The sequence below is a fragment of the Phyllopteryx taeniolatus genome, chromosome 1 (genome assembly GCF_024500385.1).
Source record: "Phyllopteryx taeniolatus isolate TA_2022b chromosome 1, UOR_Ptae_1.2, whole genome shotgun sequence".
Taxonomy (NCBI): domain Eukaryota; kingdom Metazoa; phylum Chordata; class Actinopteri; order Syngnathiformes; family Syngnathidae; genus Phyllopteryx; species Phyllopteryx taeniolatus.
In genome coordinates this window covers 18,484,018-18,510,800 of record NC_084502.1, presented here as the reverse complement: position 1 = coordinate 18,510,800, position 26,783 = coordinate 18,484,018, and the positions used below count along the sequence as shown (strand labels likewise).

Sequence of the window (26,783 nt, the reverse complement as noted above, 5' to 3'; positions counted from 1 at the left end):
CCCTCTTCAGTTGTCTTCTATATTTGCAGAAATACAAAATTGAAAACTAGGTTTTCATGTTGCTATATGCACCTAAACACATTTGTAACTATATTAAATCTAAAATATGACTGAAAGACAGAGTGATGTTTAGTTTTGTGTTTTCAAGGAAAATCTCCTTCACAGGTGCATCCTGTCATTTTACTGTACATAATAACTGAAGGGGCGGCACGGTGGACGACTGGTCAGAGCGTTAGCCTCACAGTTGTGAGGACCCGGGTTCAATCCCCGGCCCCGCCTGTGTGGAGTTTGCATGTTTTCCCCGTGCCTGCGTGGGTTTTCTCCGGGCACTCCGGTTTCCTCCCACATCCCAAAAACATGCATTAATTGGAGACTGTAAATTGCCCGTATGCATGACTGTGAGTGCGAATGGTTGTTTGTTTCTATGTGCCATGCGATTGGCTGGCAACCAGTTCATAAACATAAACCAAGTAGTCATCCCACCTCAGCTTTGGGCTGATTAGAATCTCTGTTAACATTGTAATGTATCAAAACACAAATCTGACATCCCTACATTTATCTTGTGTTATTATTATTATAGAGCAAAAGGTATGATTGCAGGAATAAAGTCCTATAAAAAAAGCTTTATTTTTTTTCAAGAATATTGCCCTATATTTTAGAACAGTGATTCTCAAAGTGTGCTACGTGGGCGCTCTTGAATGGTATGCAACAGAATCACTGAAGTAAATACAAACACAATTTACAACATTTAGACTATATATACAATTATCCATCCATCCATTTTCTAAACCGCTTATCTTTATTAGGGAGCTGCTGGAGCCTATCCCAGCTAACTGCGGGCAGGCGGCGGGGTACACCCTGAACTGGTTGCCAGCCAATTGCAGGGTACATATAAACAAACAACCATTCGCACTCACATTCACACCCACAGGCAATTTAGAGTCTTCAATTAACCTATCATGCATGTTTTTGGGATGTGGGAGGAAACCGGAGTACTCGGAGAAAACCCACGCAGGCATAAGGAGAACATGCAAACTCCACACAGGTGAGGCCAGCTTTGAACCTGGGTCCTCAGAACTGTGAGGCAGTTGTCCTAACCAGTGGTCCACTGTGCCGGCCCGCCAATATACAATGAAACATATTATATTTAAGCTTGTAGCTATGCATACATCAACTGTTTTTTAATCCAGTGGAGTACTTTTTTTCTTCTTCTCATGTAGAGTACATTACTTTTCAAGTACAGTACATTTTAAGTACAGTTTGGTCGCCTCAAGTGCGTCACTCACAGGTTGTACAGAAGAAAAATTTTTTTTATCATTTGTGTGATCAGTTGAGTACAATCCCGCAATCTTTAATATCTTGTTTTCAATAATATTATTTGTAGAAATGCATGGCTTCCTCTTAAGAGAGCCAGATTGATTTCAAAATAAAAAATACTAAAAAATAAAACAAATATTTTATCTCTGTGTAATAGTTTTACTTTTATATAAATACTAGATATAATTTCTTTATATTTCTTATTCATTTAATTCTTCAATTTTTGTTATGCCACTCAAGGTCACTTTACAGGATTATAAGATCAAATATCTTGTGAAAACACAACCGAAGAATAAAAGTTAGCATTAAACTATGGAAGCAAACTCAAGAATATTTGTGAAAACACAACCAAAGAATAAAAAGTTAGCATTAAACTATGGAAGCAAACTCAAGAACCCAACTGTATCTTTAAAAAAATGTTTTTATAATTTTTGGTCCGTCATGGCTTCCGTAAGCGCTTCCTCATCACGTGACTCTAATGTTGTCAACAACGCCACAGATAGATAACACCAACAACACTGAATTGTACTGTTTTGAAACTGACATGGTCAAACATTCCATCGTCTGTACTATGAAAATATTTGCGATAACGCATTAATGTTGCCCGTCAACTTGCCTGACTGTAAAATTATGCGGGCTACGTATTAGCTTGCTACCAGGAAGTGTGTGAGCTAGCTAGCTGGCTGGTTGGCTAAGTGCAGCTGAGTTTGGAATGCCAGTTCTTCTTCTGACAAATCGTACCTCTTGACACGGCTCTTTGTTTGTCGATATTCTAATGTTATTGTTAGCGTATTTAAGAACCGAGGCTTGTCATTTTTGACAGCAGCTCGTTTCTTGAACATCAGCCAAGGATGTCCCGTACTTACGGTGGTCAGTCCACGCTTGTCATTGGCCTGGCAACACTCCTCCGAAATAATGGTGAGTCTTTAACTCAAATTATTTCCAATTTCAGACCCGCTTCGTCCTCAATTTCCCTCTCAGTCTAAATATATAGCTATACAGGTGCATCTAAATTTATTAGATGATCGTAGATAAATTCATTTATTTCAGTAATTCAATCAAAAACTCGTACTGATTCAGGCAATACATTTCAGAAGTTACTCCAAATAAATTTAGAACAAAAAAATAGTATTATTTTAGTTGTTGAATATGTTAAAATAATTATTATTTTTTTTATAAATTGAGCTATCATTATCAGAATTATATAAAAACAAACAAACATGAAATACTTCAATCTGTGTGTATTGAATCTATGAAAGGTGCGCATTTCACTTTATAGTAAATAACAATAATAATACTACTAGTAGTAATAATGACAGTGGCGGACGGTGCACGAATGGATAGCACATCAACCTTACAGTTGTGACGTTGGGGAGTTGAATACGGGCGCCACCCTTGCTGTGTGGAGTTAGCATGTTCTCCCCATGCTTGTGTGGGTTTTATTCAGGTACTCTAACTTGAACACCCAAACTCTTGACTGAAAGGTTTAAGTGCTAACCACCCGACCACTGTTCCACCCGTACAGGATTAATAGAACAAAATAGAATTAGGAAATACATTTATGAAGAATTAAAAGACGGCAAAGTAGTATAAAACTGAAAAACAAAAAATATAAAACATAACCAAAATAATTGTAACCAAACCAATTATAATGAGCAAGCCTGTTGAAAGATGATTTTTGAGTAAAGGTTTTAACTGAACTAATTAAACAAAAATAAAGTTTACCACAATATTCTAATTGATTAAGATGCACCTGTATATAGTATTGGCAGCTCAGTTGTTCCCCTATCTCCATCTCCAGGCGAGTTAGTGCTTGGAGGCAGCAGCACGCTGACCCTGCCAGTGACAAGCTTGCAGCAGCTCAACCGACTGTTCGAGCAGCATTTGCTGTCCAGGAATCAGCAGCATGGCTTCCTGGCCCTGCCGTCCCACCCAGCCGACACTGCATCTTTGCTGCAGCTGCAGTTCCTCTTCGACATCCTGCAGAAGACATTCTCCCTGAAGGTAATTTGAATTGGCAAACTAATAATGTTGTTGGGATATTTATTTCAAAAGTGTGTGTGTGTGTGCGTGCATTTTTTTTACAGCTCTTCAACCCGTCAAGCACGAGACTACTGTCTGGGGTGAAGATTTTCCCTTTCAAGTCTTTAAAGTGTTTGGAGGTACTTACTATTTTGATATCCCTTATTTCTCACTTGTTTTGATGAACCTTGGTGCACAATTCCTAATTGGTGCTGCATGGCAATTTCAATAGGATTTTCCACCACACTAACCTTTTTCTGGAACTTTCTTATTTACCCTGGTAGTTTAAAATCGGTCTTACTCTGTTTTTTGTTTTTGATTCTTATTTACCCCCACTCCTTGCTCTGTTACTGAATACAGCTAATATGCATTGTGCCGCTGGAACAAATTAAGTTGTTTTTTGAGTTGAATAAAACGTTGTATTTTTCTTGGCAGCTGAAGAATATCCCCCCGCACTGTCTAGAGGGGCTCAGAGGAGTTTATTCCCAGTTGGAGGTCTTCATCTGCTCAAAGAGCCTTAGCTCCCTGGAGGTGCTCTCAACGCGGTTGTTACTGCATCTGACAGTTCAAGCACCTGTGACAGCATGTGTGCGACTTGTTCCTGCAGGAGCTACTCTCCCTGTGCGGTGGTGACCTCAGCTCTGCACTGCCATGGCTGGAGTTGCACACCCTCAACTTCAGCTACAACTTCATTGTCTGCCTTGACCAGTCTTTAGTGAGACAAACAACCCAAGGAATAATTTAACCTATTACCTTTCTTTTGACTGACACAACTTCTCATGTCTTAGAGTCTCTTGAATGTCCTCAAGTCTTTGGATTTAAGCCACAACAAGATTCAGGAGTGTGCAGAATTTCTAAAGGTCAGACATATTGTATTTGCGTCTTGCTTTTGAACAGCAGTCGTTCCACATTTTTAATTTGTCTTTATTCTGTCCTCTCAGCCTGTGAGTGAATTGGAACATTTGAATCTGGGCTACAACTGCCTGCAGAGGGCGCCAACACTTAGCCTGAGCGCCAGAGTTAAACTGCTTACGCTCATACTCAGAAACAATGAACTGGAGACTATAAATGGTACACAGCACAGTGACCAAAACACACATTTACTTGTATGTGCACTTCAGATATGTTTCTGTTTACCACGTTTTGTGAATCAACAGGTGTGGAGCAGTTGGCATCACTCCAGCACTTGGACCTGGCCTATAATCTTCTGCTGGAGCATTCCCAACTGGCTCCTCTCTCCTTGCTTCACTGTCTTAAAATGGTGAGGATGCACACATTTGTTTGTCCATACATGTCATGCTGCAGAGAGTTATTTAAACAAACCAATGTCCTGTCATCAAGTTGAACTTGGAAGGCAACCCGCTCTACTTCCAGAAGACCCACCGCACGTGTACTGTTCGACACCTATCGCCAAAGGCTGTCAGCCTCAGGGTAGGTAACGAAAATAGTTGTGACATAACTGAGACTGGAGCATTTAAATCCAATACACATTTATTGGTTTCTAACAGTTCAAACTAGATGGTGTCCTGCTCTCATCTTCCGAGTTATCTGTAAGTTTCCTCCTTCGTAAAATGTTTATGACAACCCACAGCAATAAAGTCGAAAAGGAGACCACTCCTATCCTCAGGTTCTGCCGAAAGCTGGACAACTAATTGTCCAGGTACAGTCGTCTCCTCCGGCAGTGTTAGAACAAAGTCATGCAGATGAGTCAAGCGGAGCTGGGGAGCTCAGCGACAGTTTGTCAGTGGGGGAGGTGCGAATCTCACGCGGTCGCAAGAAGAAATCCAAGGTATGATGGAGGATACGGATACAGTGTGGTGGAGTTTGAAGCTGTAAAATATTTATTTGATATTATTCTGTGTTGCAGACCAAGGTGAAAGTGCGGAGAGCTAGTATCTCGGAACCCAGTGATACAGACTACCAGGCAGTCTCCTCCTCACAAGGTAGGTTGTCATTACCTGTGTGACAGGTACAGGCGCTAAACTCACTTCACAACATGCAGCAGTTTGGCAGATACAATTCCTGAAGAATTCGACAAAAAAAAAAAGAGACTTCATGCTCTTTATTGCCTCGCTCTGTTGAAGTTTACTGTATGTTATGTTGACCTCTCTCTCAACATATTAAAAGTCCAACCCACACTCAAGGTCACATCTTAGACCTGGTCATCTCTAAGGATGTTGAAATTCTATCAGTTGACATTAAGGATATGGCTATTTCTGACCAGTTTTGTGTTTTCGTTGAATTACAGATTCTCCCAAAAGTTCAGACAACCTCTATGTCTATTAAGAAAAAGTACATAAATGAGAGTCCCGCCACTATATTTATAGAGACATGCTGAGGCAGTTGATCTTTTGGATACATTCACCTGGACAATCTCAAATGTCATGAATGCTGTCGCTCCTATTAAAGCTAAGACAATCTTGAGGTGACCTAGAAGACTGGGGAGGACCACAATGATGGTAAAGACCTCTAAATCAAAGTGAAGGAAAGCCGAACATATGTGGAGAAAAACTAAACTAGGAGATTTGCAGAAAATAATCAATTGCTCATTTGAGTCAGCCAAGTTTCCTAAAGCTCTTAAAATAGCTGCCATTAAGCCTCTTCTAAAAAAAAATAGAACGCTGGATGCTTCCATGTTAGCAGTATAGACCAGGGGTGGGCAAACTGTTTGGCTCAGGGGACTTTTAAAATTTGACAGGCGGGCCAAGCCAGAACCAGATCCTTACATATAAAAAAATACACAACAAAAAAAAAAGGCATTTTAGTGTTGATACCTAGATTTACTTTTGAGGGGGAACAGTGTTGTTTTTTTTAATCACTTTTTTTTGCCAGTGCATCAAAGTCTGGTGTTAGTTTTGTTGTGGCAATTCTCAGAACACATCTGAGGTGTTCATCACTCAGCTGGGATCTGTAGGATGTTTTGTTGGTGTTCCTCACACAAAAGTCTGTTCACACACATGTATAGCCAAACATCACCAGCATCCTCTGTGCCATCTTCCGGATTTTTGGAAATGTGTCTGCGCATAATGAAGCATAAAATTCATCCAGTTTGAGAGCTGAACTTCTGTTTTAAGACAGCATCACATTGGAGATCAATCAGTTCCATCTGCAGCTCCCGTGGCACTGTTTCAGGGTCTTGTGGGACTGAATCTTGGATGGCAGTTGGCAGTCAGATAGAGGTGTTTTGCTGAGCCTGCAAGATAGATTTTAACCGCTGAGCCATAGCCATCAGTTCATGTTGGCTGTTAGCATAATCAGCATGCTTGGTAGATAAGTGACGGCTGATGTTATATTCCTCAAAAACCGCAATGGTTTCTTCACAAATTAGACATACAGCCTTTGACCGGACTTCAGTGAATAAGTATTTAGTAGTCCATTCTATATTAAACACTCAGCCCCACTGTTGCCACAGTTACCTTGAAAACGTAACTTAGTTACTTTACTGATTACTTGATTTCAAAAGTAACTCAGAAAAACGTTTTAGTTGCTTTCAGCAGCTGCCAAGTGGCACGAATATCACTTATCCAGAGTCCAAAAAAAAAGCATTAGCTTAACCGTACCCATTACTTGGTAATGTACGCCACACAAGTTACTACATCAACATGAACCAATAACTTAAATTTTAGTGTTAAATCAGCAACTTAGTGCAGAATTGACATGACAACACAGTACAGTAAGTACCTAAACACAAACAAGCACACTATTCTCAGTACACTTCTCTAAAGACTCTTAACTGATAGATGAATGGATGGATGGATGCTGATTGTGGTCCATGAAGGCAACTGTTTGTGTGCGTGCATACGTGTACGTAAACGTGAAAATGAGTGGCAGTTTGATATTGGGGGCATACAAACACACCATTGCTACCATTGTAATTTTGTTGCGAAGAGCGAGAAAAGGTGACAAGATTGTGCAACTGTTTAACTAGTAAAGCTGTGGGTGATTGACGGGGGGAGAAGCACTTACTTACGTGATGTCAGCCGTGCAGCGCGTTAAACCAGCTCACAGTCCGGACTACAATGGAGTTGAAAGTTCTCACTTTTCATTGTAAATATTATTTAAGATAAGTATTGTAAGTCCTTCAGTGAGACAGTCCTTAACTTCCATGACCGATTTATCTTTTTCTTTTTGCACAATTGGAAAAAATAAAAATTAAAAATTAAAAATTTGTACCGGCATTACGAGATAACTAGCAACCCTTTATTGCTCAGTGACTGTTTTTGTCAATGTCTTTTATGTTTCAAAAGTGTTCTCTGTCAATTGACTGTCTGTCTTCGTACTAGAGCGGCTCCAACTACCGGAGACAATTTCCTTGTGTGTTTTTTGGACATACTTGGCAAATAAAGATGATTCTGATGACTGCGTACTTGGGTATGACCCACAATGCATTGTGCAGTTAACACACAAGTAAAACTGTATTATTTGTGTCAATAAAAAAAGTAACAAAAATCAAGGACACTTTTTACAAAGGAAAATATCAAAAATAGGGTGGCGAACGTGGGTAGGACTAAATGGGACAGTCCTTAAATAGTTCAGGTCCTACCTGGAGGAAAGGAGTTATTTTGTAACCATTGGAAGTGTTCAATCTTATCGAATGGCAATGACCTATGGGGTCCCTCAAGGGTCAGTTTTTGGACCCCTCCTGTTCAGCCTGTGTATGGTACCCTTGGATAAAATTCTTCAGAACTTTAACTCTCATAGCTATGCAAATGACACAGTTATATTTAGCAGTGTCTACCGACCTGACTTTCAACAGTCATATCAAAATCAATTACTAAAACTGCCTTCTACCAGCTGAAGAACATATCCAGAGTGAAGGCTTGCATGTGCCAAGCAGACCAGGAGAAGCTCAGCCATGCTTCTATCTCAAGTAGACTTGACTATTTTCATGGTCTTCTGACTGGACTCCCTAAAAGAGCATTAAACAGCTGCAGCTTATTCAGAATGCTGCAGATCGGATTCTGACCAGAACAAAGAGGTCAGTCACTACACTGGCTCCCAGTCAGCTTTAGAATATATTTTAAAGTTCTGCTACTGGTTTATAAAGCACTAAATGGTTAAGGTCCTGAATACCTGCAAGAAATGCTAATGGAATGTACAGCAGGGCTCTAAGAGCTACAGACTCAGGTCAAATAGAACAGTACAAAGTAAACATAGTGAAGCAGCATTTTGCTGTTATGCTGCACACAAATGGAATACGTTGCCAACAGAAGTGACGTAAATGTTTTTAAGTCCAGGTTAAAAACCCTTCTTTTTTTCTTGTGCTTTTTAGCGCATCTCCACTTTTCACTGATATTTCTTGCACTGTACGCTGTTTTAATTGTACTTTTATCTTTCTTTGTTTTAAACGTTTATAAGCTGTTTTGTTCTTTGTTTTTAAATGCTTTTAGTCATGTAAAGCACGTTGAGTTACCTTGTGTATGAAAAGCGTTATATAAATCAATTTGCTTTGCTTTATGTACAAATGTATTCTGATCTTATGCTGACTCAGACTTGTTTGGCTCCAATCAATCAAAGGAATCAGATGGATATATATATTTTATTTTATTGTTAAGTTGTGGTGTAGGTCTGCAATGTAATGAGTGCCAGTATGCTTCCTCTCTAGACATTGTCCTTCAACACCAAGAGGAGATTGAGCGCATGTCCAGCTTCAGAGAGCAGTTGGGTGAGGACTGGCTGCGTTATCAGCACCACCTAGATGCAGACGTAGCACCGCGTCCTACCACTACTGTTCATGGCCCAGAAACCCTCTCCAACAGCCTTGTCACCCCTCTGTGTCTGTCCCCGGAGGTTTTTCCTCCTCCACTTATCTCATCTGAGCCAAGGGTGCCAACACCTGATGTGGAAGCAGAGCAAGAGACAGAGTCCACTTTGCAGTGGCCCAGTCAGAGCACTCAGCACACTGAATCAACTTTGGAAGAGACTGCAGTGGATGGTCAGGTGGCAGGCCATGTCCGTTCAACCCGACCCAGTTTGGACTCCCACAAGTCAGCGGGAGAGGAGAATGGTGATTTCAATGAGGGAGAAGACGAGGAAGACCTTGGAGGTAGTTATGTAAAAACAAAATAGTTAAAAAAAAACATGTTTTATGTTGTTATCAAACACCACTTTATGGCGTATTTTCGAGTGCAGTGGACCAGTGTTTGCCGCTTCTGGTGGGTGTGTTATCTGACGAAGAAGATGAAAAGAGTAAGGATGAGGGGAGGAAGGAGGTGTTTCTGCGTGTCAAACAGGACCATTTGGTTGAGGTGGACGTGCAGTCCGGCCAGGAGAGATGTCGCCTAGAACTCGACTGCCTGGCGAGGGTGGATGCCACACAGGCGGCTTGGACCCACAGGGTAAAGTCGCTTTTGTGGGGCTTATAATCATAAATTTAATAAATTGACTGAAAAAAAAACATTTGCTTCAGGAGACTAAGGCATTATTTCCAGCTTTGGACATCCAGTTTGACTACATCATGAAAGAAAAGAGGCGCCGACTTTACGTCCTTCTGGATGATAACCCACAGCAGGCACTTAAGGTTGGTAACCCCCTTGTGTTGCAAACAAAGAAGAGCAAAAAACTCAGACCTATGACATCACTAGAAGCTTCTTTGATTTGTGTTATCATAACCTTCTTGACCAGGATCTTGTTGATGTGCTGTCACCTGTGGAAGAGGCCAACCGCCGGCGTGACACAGGGCTCCTCCCAGGCTGTATTCATTTGCAGTGCCTTCGTTGTGGGTCAGAGTTCATGGAGCCTGGAGGTCGTGCGAGGAGTACAAGGCCTATGATGCTGCCGGAGGGCGTAGATCAGCAGGACGGCAAGGAGTTGATGGAATGCGATGTGGGCGACCAAAGTGAGCAAGCTAGGTCATGCAGAGGCAGTGAGTCAGTTCTTAAAAAAACCCTACATTTCTTTCAAAATCAATGGATGGTTCTTCCAGTGTGCTTGAAGGGGAAGATGGAAATACTGCTGGGAATGTTTAAAAAAGACAAGGTTGTGTTATCATCAAGGATATATTTTCCCTTATATAAGAATACAAGTGAATCATTTTGGGAATTATCTCCCCCTCATTTGTTGATTTCTTACCTTTATGATCAACAGCAGATAAAATTCTAGGAGCAGCTACCTTCTAATGATTTGACCAAAGTTGACGTAAAAGACCTGCACTGGCATGCACACTCCACTTTGTTTTTTAGATGTTTTGAAGATTGTTCAGCACCAGCTGGGACTAGTTCACTTGAAAAGGCAGTGCATTCCCTGAAGTTACAGTATGTGAATGGTGGTTTGACATTATGTGCCCTGCAATTGGCTCCGCCCAGTCCAGGGTGTAACCTGCCTCTTCTTCAAAGTCAGCTGGCATAGGCTCCAGCTCATCTGCGACCTTAATGGGGGATAAGCGGTATAGAAAATGGATGGATATAATACCAGCTTGTGTACTGGCATATTATTTTATTTTTAAACATCAATACAGCATGTCGCACTGTGGTTGAGTGACTATTACTGCTGCAAACAACAGCAAAAAAATTCTGCCGTCTTTCCGTAGTATGTGTTCTCCCTGTGCTTGTGTGGGTTTTCTCCAGTTGTTTTGGCTTCTTGCCACAGTCAAAATCAAATTGTCCAAAGGTGTAACTGTATATGTGTGAATGGTTCCCTGTCACTGTGTCAGTCCTGTTCTTGAATGGTGATCTGCCGAGGCAGATGTGTATTCCCACTTCTCATGTGAATATACAGTGGGTACAAAAAGTATTCAGACCCCCTTAATTTTTTTACTGTTATATTGCAGCCATTTGCTAAAATCATTTAAGTTCATTTCCCCCCTCATTTATGTACACACAGCACCCCACCCATATTGACAGAAAAAAAAACGGAATTGCTGAAATGTTTGCAGATTTATTAAAAAAGAAAAACTGAAATATCACACAGCCATAAGTATTCAGACCCTTTGGCCAGTATTTAGTAGAAGCACCCTTTTGAGCTAATACAGCCATGAGTCTTTTTGGGAATGATGCAACAAGTTTTTCACACCTGGATTTGGGGATCCTCTGCCATTCCTCCTTGCATATCCTCTCCAGTTCTGTCAGGTTGGATGGTGAACGTTGGTGGACAACCATTTTCAGGTCTCTCCAGAGATGCTCAATTGGGTTTAAGTCAGGGCTCTAGCTGGGCCATTCAAGAAGTCACGGAGTTGTTCTGAAGCCACTCCTTCGTTATTTTAGCTGTGTGCTTAGGGTCATTGTCTTGTTGGAAGGTGAACCTTCAACCCAGTAAGAGGTCCTGAGCACTCCGGAGAAGGTTTTCATCCAGGATATCCCTGTACTTGGCCGCATTCATCTTTCCTTCGATTGCAACCAGTTGTCCTGTGACGAGCAGTGCCTGGATTTCTCCATACATACCACTTAGAATTAAGGCCAAAAAGTTCTATCTTGATCTCATCAGACCAGAGAATCTTATTTCTCACCATCTTGGAGTCCTTCAGGTGTTTTTTAGCAAACTCCATGCAGGCTTTCATGTGTCTTGCACTGAGGAGAGGCCTCCGTCGAGCCACTCTGCCATAAAGCCCCGACTGGTGGAGGGCTGCAGTGATGGCTGACTTTTTAGAACTTTCTCCCATCTCCCGACTGCATCTCTGGAGCTCAGCCACAGTGATCTTGGGGTTCTTCTTTACCTCTCTCACCAAGACTCTTCTCCCCCAATTGCTTAGTTTGGCCGGACGGCTAGCTCTAGGAAGGGTTCTGATCGTCCCAAACGTCTTCCATTTCAGGATTATGGAGGCCACTGTGCTCTTAGGAATCTTAAGTACAGCAGAAATTTTTTTGTAGCCTTGGCCAGATCTGTGCCTTGCCACAATTCTGGCTCTGACATGCACTATGAGCTGTAAGGTCTTATATAGACAGGTGTGTGAAATTAAGGTGTAGAACCATCTCAAGGATGATCAGAAGAAATGGACAGCACCCAAGTTAAATATATGAGTGTCACAGCAAAGGGTCTGAATACTTATGGCTGTGTGATATTTCAGTTTTTCTTTAATAAATCTGCAAAAAATTCAACAATTCTGTTTTTTTTTTCGTGTCAATATGGGGGGCTGTGTGTACATTCATGAGGGGAAAAATTAACTTAAATGATTTTAGCAAATGGCTGCAACAAAACAGAATGAAAAATTTAAGGGGGTCTGAATACTTTCCGTACCCACTGTAGGTGGGATAGGTTCTTGCATTCCTGTGACCTTGTACACTCTTCAGGATAAGCAGTAGAAAATAGATTGACAGATTTGTATTTTTTCCACCCTTCTGTGCCTTTTTCTTCCAGGAAACTGTGATAACTGTCCAGAATGTGGAAGTGACCACTTGATCCAGCTAGTTGGCCAGTCATTTCCTTACAGCAGTACACCAATCCAACGTCCATCAAGACCAGGCAGTGTAGACAAAAAGGTGTCTTTAATCACTGGAATATTTCCTGTAATATACTTTCAAACGTAATCGACTGCAATGTCGCTGTGTCCAACAGGTGAACCCCAGTGTTAGCAGTAGTCTGGAAGAACCTGCCACTACCGTCGCCACAGAGGACCCCACTTTTTTCAGCACACAGGGGAGCTCATTGTACATTGAGGAGGGCGGGGCTGACAAATTCTCCCTGAAATACAATGCTGACTGTCAAAGTAAGGAGGATCTGGCTGGAAGCTACAGCTACACTGCCATCTGCGCCACACCACCTGGTATTCAACCTTCAGGACGAGCCAACTCGACTGGTGTGTTCTTCTGGTGTTGTTAACTATATGCTGCAAGAGTCTTAGAGCATCATTAAAATTTAATGTTAACATCATGAATGGACAAGTATATTACAAGAAGGTCAGTTAAACGTCAGTCAAGTGCTGACCCGCTCAAGGCTTGTTAACAAAGCTGATAGAAAATGTCAGTTCTTTAGTTAGCTGGCTATTAGTCGGTTAGTTTAGGTAGATACTCACAGTTCTAAGGAGCCAGGTTCAAATCCGGCCTCGCCTGTGTGGAATTTTCATGTTCTACCCATGCCTGCATGGGTGTTCTCCGGATACTCCGGTTTCGTCCCACATTCCAAAAACATGCATGGTAGGTTAATTGAAGACTCTAAATTGCCCGTAGGTGTGAATGTGAGTGCAAATGGTTGTTTGTTTATATGTGCCCTGCAATTGGCTGGTGACCAGGTCAGGGTGTACCCCGCCTCTTGCCCGAGGATAGCTGGGATGGGCTCCAGCGCGACCGCAACCCTGGTGAGGATAAGCGGTACGGAAAATGGATGGCTGGCTGGAAGATGATGAACGAAGTGAAGGTGCCATTATGTTTGTGGTTGGTTGTGACTCAGTTAATTCCCTTATAAACACATCTAGCGCCTACACTAAAATGTAACAAGGTTTTTCGTGGACTGTGCCACCCCACTTCAAAGTTACATGGAAGTTGTGTTTATCCTTTTTTTAAAACACAAAAATTGTCCTGTTCAGCTGTTAGGTCAAGCAGAAAGGAGGATCTGTATCCCTTTTATGCCAGAACAGTTTTACTGTGTCACAGTGGACCTTTTAAGCTGCTACTGTGGTTTCTTTGTATTCTGATGGATATTTATTGAGAATTACAGTCGTTCAGTCGAACAGAGCAAAGTTTTTAAAGGAGAGTGACAGAAATAACAAAAAGGCGAGAGTGAAAAGGTAATGAAATAATATAGGAAAAAGACAACAAAAGACAAGACACTAGCTTTAAACTAGATGAGCAAAGTAAATCATATACCTAGTACAATGACACATAATAGAGTGTTGTATGGGGCCGTTGTGCTATACCCTGTGAGGGAAGGGAAGGACAAGATAGGAAAGGACTGGACAGAGAAGAGAAGCATGCAGGACATAGGTCGTGGGCCCCTCCAAAGTTGGGTTTGTATCTTATGTCTGTAGCCATGCTTCTGACTGCTGTGAAAAAGGTTATTAAAACAACAGCAAATGATGGGTTTTAAGTTCCTGATTAAATGGTAGCTTTACCAAGCAAATGTCGTAAGGTGTCTTTAATTTAAGCGTCTTCCCTCAGGTGATTTGGACCTACTGACTGAGGCATTTGAGGTGATCGACCATCGGCTGAAGCTTTTCTTGGATGTGGATGTCTTCGAAGAGGAAGAGGAGCTCAGTTGTTTCCTAAAGGTGAGTTACTGGGGTGTGGCTCAGTAGGTAGAGCGGGTCGTCCAGTGACCAAAGGGTAGATGGTTTGAATCTCAGCTCCAACTGTCTGCATGTCGAAGTGTCCTTGGGCAAGACACTGAACCGTAATTTGCTCCTAGTGGGCCTGGCAGCGCCTTGCATGGCAGCGGTCGCCAATTGGTGTACGAATGTGTGTGTGAATGGGTGAATGTGAGGCTTTGTAAAGCGCTTTGGGCACTGTGATAATGTAGATAAAGCGCTATATAAGTGCAGTCCATCCAGTCCATTTACTGTTGTGATCACATTTAAGTGACATTTCTACTGACCGAATGTCCATTTTGCTGTCAGACATCAGTTGTGAAATTTGGAGAGCTAGAAGAGTTTCCATCTCTGGCGGTGGTGTCAGACAAGCGAATCTACATCCTTGAAGTATCATCCGGAGCTAGGTGAGTGGCTGAGGAACATTGAGTGAGTTTCTAGGTCACATATAGAGAATGTGTTGTACTTTTAATGTGCTATTGAAACATTGTGTCAAAAGTGCTTGATTTCTTGAGTTCTAAGTTCTTGACATTGTAGCTGTGTAGCACCCCTACTGTTCTTTTGGAGTTACTGCCACTGCTACATCTCACTTCGGTGTGCGTTCCCTCTCAGCAGAGGGCAGCTTTCTGATTGGCTTCAAAAGCGTGACTGCCACCCAATCTTAGAGCTCAGCTACCTGGAGGTGGGGCTTGGCTCTCAGAGCATCCACATGGCATTTGACGATGGGGAAGTTACGTGCATGGCCTACACCCTCCTGGTGCGGGACAGTATACGCTGCAAACGCTTCTTTGGCCTGTTGACAGGTAAGGAGGAGCTCAGGCCAAACACGAGCAGAGAACACTTCCTGTTGAACATGTGGAAAAACACATAAAAGGAAAACTTGTATTGTGTGAGAAAGAAACTGGCTGACACTTTTCGCTGGTTAGGCTGCTTACAGCTAAACAAAATATGAAGGTTGTTGCTGTGGATATCAGAACAGCATGGTCTTCTTGCCACAGAAACCCACTAACATTATATGAATATTATACCATATGAGGCAAAGATCTGTCCCAGCCCGACTCATCTGCTTGTAAGTGAGGACCAGCAGCCGGAAGGAAAACCCTTGATTAAGCCCCTGGTTGGCCCAGGAATGTCTGGAATATAATGGAACAGGATGATTTACAGCCTCTCTGAGTTTGATGGAAAACATGATTGACTAACAAAAACGCCACATAAGTCTGCACTTAATTAAAGCCCACACAGTTGACCACATTGAGGGGAAAAGATGTATACATGGAAACAGACTCATCTCCATGACGCACCTCACCTACACAGGGAAAGTTGTGAAGTACAGTAGTTATTTTGACCAAAAATAATTTGAATACTGCATCCTTCCTCCTCCAGCATAGTATCCCTTTAAAGCCCTCTGTGAGGTGAGTCCATTCAAACTTGACCATGAAGCTGTGCTATTGAAATCCACCTCGCCCCATATAGCTGTCAAGTAGGACAATATGCTCCTGTTCTTAAAAGCCGGCGTGACTGCTGCATTGTGCTGCCAAACTTTTCTCAGCCATTGCCTCTACGGTGTTGCAATAGTACACCCAAAAGAAGAGACGTGCTGTTGCAACAATGGTCTCAAATTGACTTCTGACCTGTTATCCGTGAAGGTTTGGGAGTGATGTTTTTACAGACTTATTCTCATTTGTTTTTCGAGTCAGTCTTTTGCTTTAATTCTGTGAGATGAGCAGAGATTTATGGTGTGAAGAATAAAATAATAGTCCTGCTCAAGTGAAGTTCTTCAGGTCATTTTCACCTTTAGTCCAGCAGCTATTTTTGTTGTCAGACACTTGCTCCAAATGTGTTGAGTCCTTTTTTTTTTCCATTTCATCTCTCTGTAGGAATTGTGCGTGAAATGGCACATCGGTCCGACAGCAAACTGAGGTCAATCTCAACCGCCAGACTCAATCCTCAGCACCATCTCTGGTACTAACTTTAACACATGCAGCGAGACAAGGGTTGTGCCAATGAGCTCATTTTTATCCGGACACACATCTTCTATCCATTATGATAAATGTTTTATTTTTTTTTACTCTATCCCTGTTAAATTAGCTGGTAAACCGCACCTTAACTCATTCACTGCCAGCCGTTTCCTGAGCAGGGAACCCCGAGACTACCAGTCATTTTCAAGTAATTTTACTGATTTTCAAATCCCCACAGAATATTATGTACTATGACCATGTAACACCAAAACCACAAAATGAAAGATCAGACTCTTCTGTCATCAGAGAAAAAAAAGTTTGGCTCTAGCTTATGCTGTTCTTTAGCAGTCGAATATAGGCTACTTTCAGCCAAATCTGTTTCTGGAAGGAAAACAGCCTTTTTGTCAAAGCAAGCAGAACAATGACTTTGAGACTAATATTTTTTTTTTCTTTAGTGAAGATCTCAAACATCTGAACATAAAACAACACTGAGAAATTACTTTTGACTGAAAAATAATTTAACTATGTTTACATTACATTACATTACATTAGACAAAAATACATGAACAAATGGGCCTCCCACACTTTTTTCCTCCAAATTCTCCTCCTCTACCGTTTGCTCAATAGTCCAGGTTTTTATTACCTTGCGCATAAAATCTAGCAAAGTTTTATCCACATCTTATTTTATTCTTCTGATGGCATTGAATGGGATCTTGTGTGGTTGTCATTCTCCTTGAAACCAGTCACTACTTCTGCTCGAAGCAGAACCTGTGCAGTTTAGAAATATAAATATTACTATAAAAATACATTGGTGAAATTGCTGTTGTGGGATGTGGAGAAAAAAAGCTTTCAATTACCTTTTTTTGTCTGTACTCCAATGGGAGTCGAACGTCTGCTGGATGCATAAACTAAGTTTTAAAAAATACATCCGATTACAAAAGAATACGTTTTATTGAGGACGTGTTTTGCAAGGGTAAAAAAAAAACACAAACATTACTTTTCTTCGCAATCCTAGAAGACGCTCGACTCGCAGGTGTTGAATTCCTGCAAGATGGACGAAATGGAAAATTCAAATCAGTACTGGCAACAGATGTTGCATTGTAATGTGAACTGGTGGGACTAAATTACAACCCCAATTTCAATGAAGTCTGGATGTTGTGGTAAACATAAATAAAAACAGAATATAATGATTTGCAAATCATGTTCAACCTATATTTAATTGAATACACTATGAAGACAAGATATTTAATTTTCAAACTGATAAACTTTATTGTTTTTAGCAAATAATAATTTGATTCAACACGTTCCAAAAAAGCTGGGACAGAGTCATGTTTACCACTGTGATACATTGCCTTTTCTTTTAACAACATTCAATAAACATTTGGGAACTGAGAACACTAATTGTTGAAGCTTTGTAGGTGCAATTCTTTCCCATTCTTGCTTGATGTACAGCTTCAGCTGTTCAACAGTCCGGGGTCTCCGTTTTCGTATTTTACGCTTCATAATGCGCCACACATTTTCAATGGGAGACAGGTCTGGACTGCAGGCAGGCCAGTCTAGTACCCCCACTCTTTTACTACGTAGCGACGCTGTTGTAACGTGCAGAATGTGGTTTGGCATTATCTTGCTGAAATAAGCAGGGGCGTCCATAAAAAAGACGTTGCTTGGATATGCATATGCATGTTTCTCCAAAACCTTTCAACATTAATGGTGCCTTCACAGATGTGTAAGTTACCCATGCCATTGGCACTAACACTGCCCCATACCATCACAGATGCTGGCTTTTGAACTTTGCGCCCATAATAGTCCGGATGGTTCTTTTCCTCTTTGGCCCCGAAGACCAACGTCCACAATTTCCTAAAACAATTTGAAATGTGGACTCGTCGGACCACAGAAGACTTTTCCACTTTGCATCAGTCCATCTTAGATGAGCTCGGGCCCAGAGAAGCCGGCAGCGTTTGTGGGTGTTGTTGATAAATGGCTTTTGCTTTGCATAGTAGAGTTTCAAGTTGCACTTACGGATGTAGCGCCAAACTGTATTTAGTGACTTTGGTTTTCAGAAGTGTTCCTGAGCCCATGTGGTGTCATCCTTTACACATTGATGTCGGTTTTTGAAGCATTGCCGTCTGAGGGATCGAAGGTCACGGGCATTCAATATTGGTTTTCGGCCTTGCCGCTTACATGCAGTGATTTCTTCAGATTCTCTGAACCTGTTGATGATATTATGGACCGTAGATGATGAAATCCCTAAATTCCTTGCAAGTGTACGTTGAGGAACATTGTCCTTAAACTGTTCAACTATTTTCTCACGCACTTGTTCACAAACAGGTGAACCTCGCCCCATCTTTGCTTGTGAATTACTGAGCAATTCAAGGAAGCTACCCAATCATGGCACCCACCTGTTCCCAATTAGCCTGTTCACCTGTGGGATGTTCCAAACAGGTGTTTGATGAGCATTCCTAAACTTTTCTTTTTTGCCACCTGTCCCAGCTTTTTTGGAACGTGTTGCAGCCATAAAATTCTAAGTTAATGATTATTTGCTAAAAACATCAAGTTGATGTTTGAACATTAAATATCATGTCTTTGTAGTATATTCAATTAAATATAGGTTGAACATGATCTGCAAATCATTGTATTCTGTTTTTATTTGTTTAACACAACGTCCCAACTTCATTGGAATTGGGGTTGTATGTTTTTATGTAACAAGGACTGAAGGAGCGTGTTTGCTCGCTAAATGTAGCTAACGCGAGCTCCAAACGAGTTACCTTCGTCATCGGACTTTGTCGATCTTCATCGGAGGAAGCTCGCCTGGCTATCCAAAAGGGAGTTCACTCTCTGACGATTCCGGATCCCATTTATTCAAATCCTGGTCGGCTGACGATCAGCCAGCAAACGGCCGAGAGCATCTCGCCATATGTATGGGCGTATCTGCATTTTGCGCTACAGTTTTGGAACAAAGCGATCGGTTCGGAGCGTCATCCGTTATTCCCCGCATAATCTAAGGCGTCATTCCTGCCGGTTGCAGGAATATTTTTCTTGCCTTGGCGCAATAAATTTCTAGTACCGTCCATGCATCCATTTTCTGAGCCGCTTCTCCTCACTAGGGTCGCGGGCGTGCTGGAGCCTATCCCAGCTGTCATCGGGCACCCTGAACTGGTTGCCAGCCAATCGCAGGGCACATACAAACAAACAACCATTCACACTCACATTCACACCTACGGGCAATTTAGAGTCTCCAATTAATGCATGTTTTTGGGATGTGGGAGGAAACCGGAGTGCCCGGAGAAAACCCACGCAGACACGGAAAGAACATGCAAACTCCACACAGGCGGGACCAGGGATTGAACCCGGGTCCTCAGAACTGTGAGGCTGATGCTCTAACGCTCGTTCACCGTGCCGCCCATTTCTAGTACCGAAAGCGTTTATTTATTTTTTTTCATTTTGTCTTCTCTTTTCCACCACTATGTTTGTCTCTTCTCATTGCCTCTTGTACCCCGTCGGCCCGCCCCCTCCTTCTTCCTCTGAGGGAGGGACATTCACCACAAGGCATTGTTGCCCTCTATAGGGTGCCAAACCTCATTGCAGTTATCCAGAGGCTTGACGATCAGACATAAACTGCACAAGACCCTCCCCCACCCATCCCCGTTAAAAAACGCTATTGACGTCTTTCGACGGCATTGGCAGGGAATAGATGGATTCTTAATGACATTTTTGGACGGCATTGGCAGGGAATGAGTTAATTTGAACCATGTGTTACGCAGCAAGACCTGCGTGTGTTGTCGTGCAGTTTGTTGTTATCCACCTTTTATTTGTACGTTTTCCTCCACTCATTAGCAGTGTTTTCTCTCCTCTGGAGTGGAACAAGACCGCTAACATGAAAGCTTGATTTCAAAGAAGAAATACACGCCATATACTACTGTGTGTAAACACACTCAATGATTACTGAAATTGCATTATATATATATATATATATATATATATATATATATATATATATATATTAAGATTGAAAATATTTTTTTCAAAAAAATAAATACATTGGCACAGTGTCAAGGTATGCTGGACCATAGAATTGTTGAATGCGCTTCGGTGAGTTCCATAAAATAAAAGTAGTAAATAAGCATTTAGCAGCACCTATTCACGGTGAGAGCTTCATGAATTCACGTATTTACGTTTTTTTCTATGGAATCCATCCTCAGCTAACCACTGAAAAACTCACGTATGTGCAATTTTCTGTTCTTTCTGTAACACCCTAAGATAGCACCAAAGCCCTGGCTAAATAGGAAAGCAGTAATTGGTGTCAAGGAACAACATTATGTTGAAGTTATAGAGAGAGAGAGACAAGCTTTATATGTCAGGCAGGAGCTAAGTTTAGCCTGAGTTGTTAGTCGAAGTTATGGAGAGTCTTCACCACGTGAATGTAACTGCGTACTTCTGGTCCATTTTTTAAAAAATCAGACCCTAGTTAGGAGAAGCGGCTCAGAAAATGGATGGATGTTTCGTGATGGTATTTTGTGATATAGTTACGGTTTAAAATATGAATACAGTGTTCCCCCACTATATTGCAGTTCATTGTTTGCATCCCTGTCTCAGTATATCAGCTTTTTTAAGCAATATTTTTTGTGGGTTTTTACAGTAAACTTACTTATTTATGCCCTCGCATTTAGGAAAGGAGAGCCATGGTCACAAATGTGCTTTTCAGCCATTTATTGGTCACCGGGAGAACAGTAAAACAGTTAAACACAATGAGCACATTCATGCGGAAGCTGCTGTCGGCCACAGCTTTCAGCCAGTCACTCACACACACTCTCCAACGTCACACACCACCCCTGTAGGCCCCGCTTCTGAAAGGCACATGCGTGCACGCAGACACATACAGTATTTTCTTTGCATTTTATGCTGCAAATTTGTTCTTTAGAGTGCAAATACAGTGTGTTTAAAAAGTATTTAAAGTATGTTTAAAGGGTGTGGGGAAAACTTTTTTTAAAAAGGTTTTTATATGGTCTCTATATTGCAGATTTTCACCTCTTGTGGTTATGTCTAACATATCCCCCCGCGATAAACAGAGGTTCACTGTATAGGCATTTATTGTAACATCTTCTAGGGGGTGTTTCAATTACTCAGTTTTTTTGCTATTCAAGGTCACTATCCCCCACGAATAGCCCCACTCTATACTGTATAGCAAAGAATACAAAATGCACCAAAATGTCACAAATATAGTAGCAAGCTATGCTAAATTACATAGACTTGTATAGACATCGCTGGTTCTATTACCCAAGCAGCGGAAGGCACCGCACTTGCGTCATGTTCTTTTGTATATCATTCATGTTGTGTTCTTTTCTTTTGCCAGGCCTCTTGTGTGTGAAGACATCCAGACAGATGTGGAGGACGGCCAGCTGCAGTTTTGCTACATTCTAGCCTTTTTGCTGCAAGGTTAGCCTCCTATATCACTTCATTCATCATTACAAATGAAGGGTATGCTACTTGGATTTGTGGTGTCTTTTTGGTGGCATCAAGATATGGTGGTTACAGGTGAGTGGAGTGAAATTCATGTGTGCTAGCAATGTGGGACACCGCCCTGTCAAACATCTTCCTCAGGCAATTTTGCTCACAGCTACGCAGATCAGTGGAATTTGTGGTTCTGCCATTTGAGCGTGTCCAGATCTGCCTCGTGAGGCTGATACTAAACTTTTCAGTCCCTCAATGCCAACACGCATCCGGACATGATAGCCCCAGACATGGTATGGGGAAGAAAAAATTAAATTGTGGCCATAGTATAGCTATAACCTGTGCCCGAAATACTAATTTGTGTACCTGTGGCTCCGTACATAACAGTTGCATAAGCAAATCGAGTCCAATTTCTCTAGAAATGGTAAGGTAGAGGCCGGGCTAAAGCCAACAAACAGATGATGATTAAAGTTTATAATAAGCTACAAGGACAATCTGAAAAGCCTGACATTGCAGGCTATTGACAAAAACAGATTAAGATATTATGATTATCTTAAGGACATCACCTATTGCAATTATAGCGCAAGTGCTCCATTTGCTGACACAGATGTCGCTGTCCAAGTTGTTAATGGCAACAATTTTATATCCACAAATGACTGTTTTGTGCACAGATTATACCTATTTCATGGCAATTTGGTATATTGTGGCCACACATTAGCATTTTGAGCGCAGGTTATATTTAAATTGTGGCCAGAATTGAAAAAAAATGTTCACCATGGAGCTCTGTAGTTTGCAGCCAAAAAGGAGAAAGGATTAAGCTCAAAGTATTGGTGGGCTTTGATCTTCACCTTATGGGTGTCCACATAAATTAAACAAGGTCATCTTAAAGTAAAGGTTGTCTGTGCGTTATCGCAGACAACACGTGGGCGCCAATGACTGTGCTGGCGACCCGAGAGACTCTGTACCTGTTGAGTGAGGATCACCAATGGGGGAAGAGCACAAACCATCTGACAACAGTCAACAGCACCCCGGAGCGCAGCAGTGGGAGCTTCACTGTTCTCGAGACGCTTCCCATCAGCTGTGTGAGCTCGGTCCACCTGTGGTCCAATGAGCAATACCAGATGGATGTCAAGCTCTATGACGAGGTGAGCCACTCTCCCAATTAGAGCTGTGCAATATGGACAAAATTTTAAATCCTGATATACAATAGGTAATTTTATTTCTCGATAACGATATATATCCTAATATAATATTATTACATGAAATTAATGGCAATTTGTCATCTTTGTATTTTATGTAGACTACTATTAAACGATTAAAATAGATTAATACAAATAAAATAAAACAAAAATCAATTGCTAAATAAATATCATTCAATATATCTGGTAGTAAAACCACGTGACTAGGAATGCAGTAAAGTCTAAAGAATATAAAAAAAATACAAGACAGTGCTTCAAATACCATTTATCCAGTAAAAGCACAGAATTACCAAGTGAAGGAAAATAAATTACAGGATTCCCCCTGTAGCGGCAAGGTAAATCTAACGATAGAACCGAGGATTATATCGTATCTACCGGAGGGTAAAGCAGCCAAATGTTACTGTTACTTTAGAATAATATGACTCAAGTAAAAGTAAAAAGTAGTCATCCAAATATTTACTTGAGTAAGAGTAAGAAAGTACTCAATGGAAAAAAATACTCGAGTAACTTGTAAGTAACCTTTTTTTTTGTTTGATTGTTTTTTTTTTTAAATCAGAGCATGAACATCAAATCAAATTAAGAAAAAATAATATATGGGAGTCAACACAGACCTGCCACCGTTTCAATTTTTAACTGCCCAAAAACCAACAACACATGCATTGGGCCTTACAGAAACATTTGCTTTTATACACTGAAATGACTTGATGAAGAAGGTTTTTGCTGAACAGTCTTAGTGATTGTGTGTGCGACACCATATTATAGGGCTAATTTTGCCGTATCCACTGCCAATACAACAATAGAAACATCTGCAACTTACCGCAAGGTGTTTTCTCAAGTTAGAAGTGGGCTGAAATATCCACGTTTGGCCAGTCACAATTTAAGAACTGCACGACAAAGATGTTGTTTTTTGGAGTCTGTAGAGTAAACACTGTCGTGCTGCTGCTTTTTTTCCCCCCCAAAATGAGTCATTTTGATTGGCTTGCGAAGGCTACGTGCACGGTCATGTGACTGCCTTGTGTCGTCTAATTGGTGAATTGGAGTCAAATGGCATTAGTGATCCCGTTTGATTGGTGCAACGGGTGCCTGATGCGGAAGTTGAAGATGGAGTCTAAAAATAGACACACAAACACAAGAATGGATAAATAAAGGTAGCGAACAGCATGTTGATCATTGTAACGGAGTAAAAGTATCGATCCTTCTTCACATAAATACTCAAATAAAAGCAAAAAGTACGGTGCATTTAAAGTACTCTGACAAGTACAGTTTATCGTAAATGTTACTGGAGTAAATGTAGCGCATTAATACCCACCTGGTATCTACAATATATATCATTATATCGCACACCTCTGCTCCCAGTTGTTTTAGTCAGTTGTAAATGCTTTGAGTAATGACTCTTCATTTCATCTTCAAGACGGAGAAAGAGGAGAAGACCTGGCATGTGCGCTCGGAGAGTTCAGAGCTCCTAGAGGCTCTATTGGCGTGGGTCCGAACACAATGGGAGGCCATGTTTGGCGTCAGGCTAAACACAACTGTGCACGGCCAAGAAATATAATAAACAATGGTAAATTTCACCTTTTTCTCTATACTTGCCCTTTAAAATGTGGCAAAAAGGCTGGTTGTGTTGCTGGTAAACTGAAGCAGCCCTTCGATACTTCATGGCATACTGATGATGTTAGCAAGAGGAAATGTGGATTAAGGTTTTTGTTTGTTGTTAAATTGTGAAATTCTGAGCGTTAGCGTGACTTCATGCACATGTGAAGCTGTCATCATTCAAACTTGTTTGTGGTAACCCACTCTCTAATGGGTAATTTGAGTCCCAACATCCTGCAGCTGTGAGTGTTCATGTAATAATTTATTCCTTTGCCATTGTCTTTTATTTTTTTCTCTGAGAGCAAACATTTTTGCAAACTGTGTATAAATGAGTTCAAACAAATGCACTTTATTGGTTTTATTCATGACTACAATAAACTCCTGCTATTGGCAGGGGAAAGGGAGTAGAGCCCTGTAAAAAAAAAAAAAAAAGAGTAATTGATTTCCCCTCAAAATGTTTATAATTGCCTATGTTAATAGTTTGAACCTTAAACATACCACAAACTATAATCCCAAAACACCGGTAAATATCATTTCAAACTCATTTTACAACAATACCCTTGGAAATAAATGGCTTGCATATTATTTGATTTTGAAATAAAAGGACTGGAATTGGGGCGGCACAGTGGACGACTGGTTAGCACATCAGCCTCACAGTTCTGAGGACCCCGGGTTCAAATCCGGCCTTGTCTGTGTGGAGTTTGCATGTTCTCCCCGTGCCTGTGTGGGTTTTTCCCAGGTACTCCGGCTTCCACCCACATCCCAAAAACATGCACAGAAAAAAAGAAAAGAAAAAAAGGGAGCCATTATATATAATATTCAACCTGCAGTTAGGAAATTTTTTTCCTGGAAACCGAATAGATTGATTGAGGCTAGGATACTGTGGGTTAAGTAAATACAGTATTTACATACACAAAATTGGGAAACATCCAAGTGCCTGTGGGAGTCCAGAAACAGTCATTCACAACCTAATTCATTGAAAGAACTACACCAAAGGAGAACACGTTGCTTGAAAAATTATCAGAAATGATAGTTTCCTGCCTGTCAGTTAAAGTTTTGCTTGGCCAATGAGAGTAACACACCAATGGATTACAAAAGCACTTGTTCATTTTTTTTTTTTTACACGGCACAGGATTATACAGTACTCAAAAATATAAGGAAGTGTTTAAAATAGAATGCAATATCTGTCACCTGCGGGTGGCTTTAATACACCAAGACGCATCTAAATTGCTGAAAATTAAAAAGAAGAAAAAGTCTTGCTAGCACTCGCTAACACTGCAAACTCCCCCTTTATCTTAGAATGTCAGAAAGAGAGAGAAAATATATCCCACCTATGTTGTTTGTAGTCCAAGGGTGTTCAAGCTTCTTCAATGGGCTGCATACAGATACTCGTGATTAAACAAATAAAGTCAAGTATTTTCTGAATTTTTGGATGGCCAGTGGCTCTTTTGTATCCCATTAGAATCGATCCACCCCTGTATTAAGCTACAGCAGAATCTCATCTCGTCATTCAGGACCAAAAACAAGAGCGATCTGTACTAAACTAACATACAAGCCATCGCAATCACTCCAAATGATGTGTGATTGGTGGAAAACAAGGAAGTGAGAAAGGCAAACTTTTTTTTTTTTCCTCCTGCTTTGCCACCCAGTGTAGACAGTAAAACTGTAGAACAATTCAGGCAAACAACACACTGATTGTTAACTTTAGTCTTTGCTAGGGGCCGCTAGATATGGGCGACAGGCCACAAGTGGGCACCCCTGTGTGTATTTTAACTTGTTTTTTCATCTTGCAGGCTAGTTAATCACTCCAGTGAAGTTCTGTATCCTGTCGGATTCCTGTGAACACTGAGCTAACCAACTCCACTTTAACTTTTCCTTCTTGCCACCAGTGCACCACATGTTATGGACATGATTGTTGAAGTCATGGATCACCTGCTGAAACCACGTGGTCCAAACTTTGGGGATTTGAGATCGATTGTTGTTTGCATTGCTTGTTTAAGAAACAGTGCTCTTTGGGCCAAAACCAGCGTACCACAGCTGATTTAATTATTGGGTTATGATATTTGGTGTACATTT

The 26,783-nt window shown here is 41.2% G+C and overlaps 1 protein-coding gene across 4 annotated transcripts; it reads left to right on the top strand.

The window, feature by feature from the left end:
- The first annotated feature begins 1,775 nt into the window (after positions 1-1,775).
- stk11ip (serine/threonine kinase 11 interacting protein) lies at positions 1,776-25,054 on the top strand. Of its 4 annotated transcripts, none has more exons than XM_061777531.1 (25): positions 1,779-2,235; positions 3,119-3,321; positions 3,405-3,479; positions 3,775-3,870; positions 3,947-4,054; positions 4,128-4,199; positions 4,281-4,410; positions 4,497-4,600; positions 4,681-4,770; positions 4,848-4,889; positions 4,967-5,128; positions 5,207-5,282; positions 8,945-9,385; positions 9,472-9,677; positions 9,749-9,859; positions 9,964-10,177; positions 12,631-12,752; positions 12,829-13,069; positions 14,367-14,476; positions 14,822-14,919; positions 15,125-15,315; positions 16,390-16,474; positions 21,821-21,903; positions 22,834-23,063; positions 24,529-25,054. In XM_061777531.1, exons 1-25 carry the CDS (start codon positions 2,169-2,171, stop codon positions 24,667-24,669), a joined length of 3,498 nt encoding a protein of 1,165 aa, XP_061633515.1. In that variant the 5' UTR covers positions 1,779-2,168; the 3' UTR covers positions 24,670-25,054. The 4 variants fall into 4 exon arrangements, 3 of the variants coding, with proteins under 3 accessions (XP_061633515.1, XP_061633506.1, XP_061633499.1); XM_061777522.1 differs by having other exon boundaries at positions 9,964-10,204; positions 15,128-15,315; XM_061777515.1 differs by having other exon boundaries at positions 9,964-10,204.
- The last annotated feature ends 1,729 nt before the right edge of the window (positions 25,055-26,783 follow it).

Coding starts and splice junctions, on each gene's coding strand:
- stk11ip (XM_061777515.1), top strand. CDS start 2,169: ATGTCCCGTACTTACGGTGGTCAGTCCACGCTTGTCATTGGCCTGGCA. Junction 3,871..3,946: donor AGAGCCTTAGCTCCCTGGAG/GTGCTCTCAACG, acceptor TTGTTCCTGCAG/GAGCTACTCTCCCTGTGCGG. Junction 5,129..5,206: donor GTCGCAAGAAGAAATCCAAG/GTATGATGGAGG, acceptor TCTGTGTTGCAG/ACCAAGGTGAAAGTGCGGAG.